The 4,828-nt window shown below is 52.3% G+C and overlaps 2 protein-coding genes across 2 annotated transcripts in view; both read right to left on the minus strand.

Moving 5' to 3' along the window:
* The window catches only part of CCDC97 (coiled-coil domain containing 97), a 9,072-nt gene extending 7,245 nt beyond the window's left edge, over positions 1-1,827 (minus strand). The window contains exon 1 of the mRNA XM_077773896.1: positions 1,674-1,827. Within this exon, the coding sequence (XP_077630022.1) occupies positions 1,674-1,719 (46 nt within the window). The 5' untranslated portion in view covers positions 1,720-1,827. The remainder of the gene's footprint in view (positions 1-1,673) is intronic.
* A 2,245-nt stretch (positions 1,828-4,072) lies between these two features.
* HNRNPUL1 (heterogeneous nuclear ribonucleoprotein U like 1) overlaps positions 4,073-4,828 on the minus strand; it is a 37,850-nt gene continuing 37,094 nt past the window's right edge. Inside the window, exon 16 of the mRNA XM_077773914.1 lies at positions 4,073-4,566. The gene's annotated coding sequence lies outside the window, so the exon portion shown is untranslated. The remainder of the gene's footprint in view (positions 4,567-4,828) is intronic.

Consider the following 4,828-nt stretch of genomic DNA (forward strand, 5'->3'; position numbering starts at 1 on the left):
GAGGATAAAGTGAAGGCTCTTGGGACTGGGAGATTATCTTCGGTTGGGGCCTAAGTGTCATGACGAGTGTCCGTAAGACAGAGTCCGAGAGGGAACCTGGCCATATGCAGAGAAGGGCCAGGTGAAGACAGATGGAGGGCACACGAAGAAGCCGGAGTAATGGGGCTACAAGCCAAGGAACGCCAGGAGCCACCAGAAGCTGGAAGAGCCCCCGAAGGAGGCCCCCCACCCCACCCCCGCGGTCCTACCGACACCTTGATTCCTGCCTGGTCGTACCAATTTCAGACCTCTGGCCTTCAAAACTGTGAGACAATACATTTCTGTTGTTTTAAGCCCCCCGAGCTTGTGGTTGTTTGCTGCAGAGGCCATGGGAAACTGACAGAGGCTGAGCAGAAGCCTGAGAGAAAGGAAGGGAATGGGAAAGAGTGGTCTCACAGAAACCGAGGAACAAGGTTCAAGAGTGTCGGAGGAGTCAACGGCATTGAATTCTCCAAGGAGTCAGTAAAAAAAAAGCCCTAACTGGGGTGCCCCCGTTGACTGAAGGTGAAAGCCAGACTGCAAGTGGGTGGGAGGTGAGGAAATGGAGACGGCTGTGGAGGGCTCTTTGGAGAAGATACATGGTATCTGGAAGGTACATGGGATCAAAGGATAGACTTTAGGTTAAAACATGTTTTATTACGGAAAATGTCCAACACGCACAAGTGTAGAGAATACAACGGATATCCCCACCCCCACCCCACATACCCATCATCCAGCTTCAACAGTTATCAATTCTTGGCCAGTGAACTTCAGCCAACTTCCCAATCACTCCCTGCCCCACTTGGGATGACTTGGAAACCGCCAGATGAAATTTTAAGATGAGCAAAAAGAAAGCATTTTAATTTTTTAAAAATGTTTATTTGTTTTGACAGAGAGAGGGAGAAGAGAAGAGATGGTGAGAGGGACAGAGACAGTGGGAGAGAATCTTCTCCACATTGTCAGCTCAGAGCCCAACACGCGGGGAGAGGGGCTGGATCTCGCAAGGCCTGAGGTCACAACCTGAGCTGAAATCAAGAGTTGGAGGCTTCACCAACCAGCGACCCAGGCGCCCCCAAACGAAAGCATTTGCGATATGGAGGGGAAGGTATCAGGAGAATAAAGGAAAGAGGTAGGGACAACACAGAAATGGATTAAGGACGTGAGGAGGCAGATGGAACTGTGGACTTCGGGGGAAGGGAAATGAGAATGAAATGGGGGAGCCGTTTAAGTCTCGAATAAGCAAGACTTTGCAAGGGACAGGAGGAGGGTGAGCCTGGGGACAAGGGAAGGGTCAGTGTGACTTAGGGAAGGAGGTCTTTGGGGAGGCAGGGCTGACTGGGACACTGGGACTTAGCTGGGACAGGGGACAGGTTTCTGTTGACCTAAGAGCCTCGGAAGGAACTGGGTCAGCCTGGCACATGTAAAGGGCTGGCCTGGAACCTGAAAGAGGCTAATTTCAAGTTACCCCAGGATGGGGTAAAGCACGGCAGCTCGCAACAAGGGAGGGATTAATCTGGACTGAGTGGCGAAGAGGACTGGTAAACCCGAGAGCAGGTGTCCCCCTATAAAGAGTCCTCCTGCGCGCTCACGGGGAATCATTTCCCAGTGACACCACAGCCCCACCCTCCGCCGCCTCCGCGTGGCCCGGACCTCACCTTCATCGGGTTCCCTCGCCGCCGCCGTGGCCGCCACGGCCTCCATCCTAATTCTCTACTACTTGTTAACCGCCGCGGCGGGCCCGCACGCCAATTCTTGTCCCAAGTCCTCAGCGGCCACTTCCGGCTGAGCACACTCCAAGGGCCGGGTGCTCTGCAGAGCCCGAAACAACAGTTCCGGGCTGAAGGCGTACCTTCCTTCGCGCATGCGTACCTCCCTCAGGCCCCCGGCCCCAGCCAGGAAGGTTGAGGGCGCCGGGGTCAGGGAGGCTCTTCCACCCTCCCCCTCCCACCGCTATCTGACCTGCTGCGGAATTGCACTGTCAGGAGGGCTCTGCTTGCTTTAGGGGTGGATGGTTGAATGGCCACCTTCCAGAGCCTCTTGAGGGTTTATAGTCTGGTTCAGACTCCAATCCATCCCCTTTTTATTCTTCAGCACCTCAAAGGATATCTACTAAGCTTCGTCTCTTGCTTCTGGCGTCACAGCCAGTCCCTGGCTAGCATGAAATGGGAGGTGAGATCAGATGGAATTTCCCACTGTGTTCCCAGGACCTTAAGAATTTGCAGATGTGGAGGGGGGACAGCCTTGGTCCTGATCTGCTTGAGGTGATGGGTAGGGACTCATTCAAGTGTGAGTTGCCAACAAAGTAGACAGATATTACACAAGTGACTACCCTGAGTGGCCAGGGCTCTTAATGGGTTGCCCACCCCAGCCAGGAGGGTCAGGGAAGCATCCTTCCAAGAGGGGACACCCAAGCTGAGACCTGAATGATAAGCAGGAATTAAAGAGGAGGGTTTCGGACGTTGGGAAGGGTGAGGCAAAGACCCAGAGGGGAAGGCAGGCATGGATATTTCTGGTTGCTGCAAGGACCTGAGAACCTCTTGAATATTTATGCAAAATTCCACACACAAGGGCATTTTCCAAAGCAGACTTCAGGACATTTGGATTGAGACTTGTAACTCCCCCAGAACCAACCACCAATCTTAAGTTCAGAGGAACTGCGAAAGATGAAGCCAGAGAGGTCACCAGGGGCCAGGCACACGGGGCATCATAAGCTGCACTAAGAAGCTTGAGCTCCTTTATCCTTCAGGTAGCAGGCAGGAGGGCATCAGGGTAAAGGACTAGACGTAAGGGAGATCTGTGAGGAGGCCGGTGCAATGACCCTGACGCTGTGCACAGGAGCAGGAGAATAACTTCCCATTTGCATCGCCAGGATGAGGGATCAGGAGGCCCATTTGCCACAGCGGAGGGGTGGGGACTACATTTAGGACAGTACCCAGAGAGGCCAGCAGAGGGTGCTGCTGCCCTACACATGGACCTGCAAGGAAGGGACCTTCCCAGATGGGAGGCCAAGGCCCTTCCCCTTCTGCTCTCTCGGGAAGGCAGAATTGGGGACGTGGGGGGAGGGTACTCCAGGTCCCTTTTAGCCCAACTGGCCACCAGTCTTGGCTCCATTTCACATTCTGATGCCCCACCCCCGGCCTAGAAGCTAGTCAGCCTTCCTCCTCCCTTTTCTTGCAGCCTGTGTCCCCTTTCACGAGGCTCTAAGGGACTTCCTATAAAGAAAGGGATGGGGCTGAACTGGCCCCAGGACCGTCCCTCACAAGGGAACAGGAATGCCACATGTCCAGAGGGGATAAAGGAATGACTCCAGTTGCTGGGAAAGGAGGATACTAGGCCACGGAAATGCAATCAGAAAGTCTTTTACCCTGGCTGTTTTTAAAACTGTTCCCTGGTCCAGGAAGACGTCCCCTCGCCAGACTCTCCACCTCAGGCTTTCACAGCTGACCACTTGGTGCCGTCACCATTTGGAAGGTGCGTGTTACCTCTGGACCGAGGGCCGGTGAGAGTAGGGCTCAGGACTGCTGTGACCGCGCTGTATGCCCAGCACTGTCCAGAAGGAGCGGGCACCTAACCCAGCGGCTGGACAAAGCAGCTCCTGGAATCCCCACCGGCCTGGATCCAGGAGCACGGGCAGGAACTGTCCTAAGTGCGGCACCCAAGGCCAGGGCTGAGGTGCACGGGAAGTCACACCCAGTGATGACCCCCATCAGCCCTACCTCACCCTCTGCCCAGGGACCTGCCATGCCGTCTGACAAATTCCTGGAGAGATGTGGGGCTGTGTGTGGTGCGAGAGGATCAGAAAGGGCGGGGACCAGAGAACCACTTTAAAATGGAGAGCCCCAGATTTACAGGGGTGCTCCCAGCACCAAAAATGGGGCACGACACATGAATCCCTCAATGAGTGTTTAACAGATGAGTAAATAATGTCCCCTTGAAAAGGCCCCACCCCAATTAAAGGCCAACTGCAGTAACACTTCAGGGTTTCAACCCTGCTTCCTTCCTGCTAGGAGGTGCCATGTCATTTATTGAAAGAAAACAAAACAAAGCAAACACATTTCTTAATAAGTGCAGTTTGTTAAAATCCTGTTAAAACATATGGGTCAAGGGGAAGTAAAAATAATCAGAGGATCATTGTAGGAAAAACCTTTAGGTCTGGCACCTGGGAGACCTCTGGAGAGGAGGCAGTGGGAGAAATTTCAGGTTCTGAAGGGAAGGAGCCCCCCAACCTCCCCTTCTTCCCTCTCACCCGCTTAATCCCACCAGAAACTACCAAGACGCCTGGAATAAAAGGTTTCAAGTTCAATAGTCACACTCTCTCCAAATACAAAAAGCAGTTACAATTCAACTCAACACAGAAGCTTGTGTGCAAAGTTACGGGAAACTGAGACATCGTATAAAAAGTCAGGTTAAAGATGATTCTATGGTTTTGTTTTGTGTGTTTTGTTTTGCTTTGTTTTGAGGGTGTGGCTCTTCCTCCGTCACCTGAACTCAGCAAAGAAATGGTTATCCTGATGAAGTATCAACAGCCACAGTAAAAACAGAGAAATTCTAAAAATTAAAAAAAAAAAAGCATAATTACCAAAAAAATATGTCACTTCTTCCTCCCTCTGCATTTTACAACTTGTGGGGGGTTTTTTGTTTTTTTTTTTTTTTTAGTTTTTGATTTTTTTTTAATCCTGAAAAGTAGACAGTAAAACAGCTCCTGGAAGAATTTACAACCAACTGCATGAAGGTGTGGGAAGCTGAGGGGGCTGGAGCAGGGCTGGGGCAGGTGGGCAGAAGGGGCCCTCCCTCAGCCACTGCAGCCTCA

This window comes from Crocuta crocuta, unplaced genomic scaffold, assembly GCF_008692635.1.
Source record: "Crocuta crocuta isolate KB4526 unplaced genomic scaffold, BGI_CrCroc_1.0 scaffold267, whole genome shotgun sequence".
Lineage (NCBI taxonomy): Eukaryota > Metazoa > Chordata > Mammalia > Carnivora > Hyaenidae > Crocuta > Crocuta crocuta.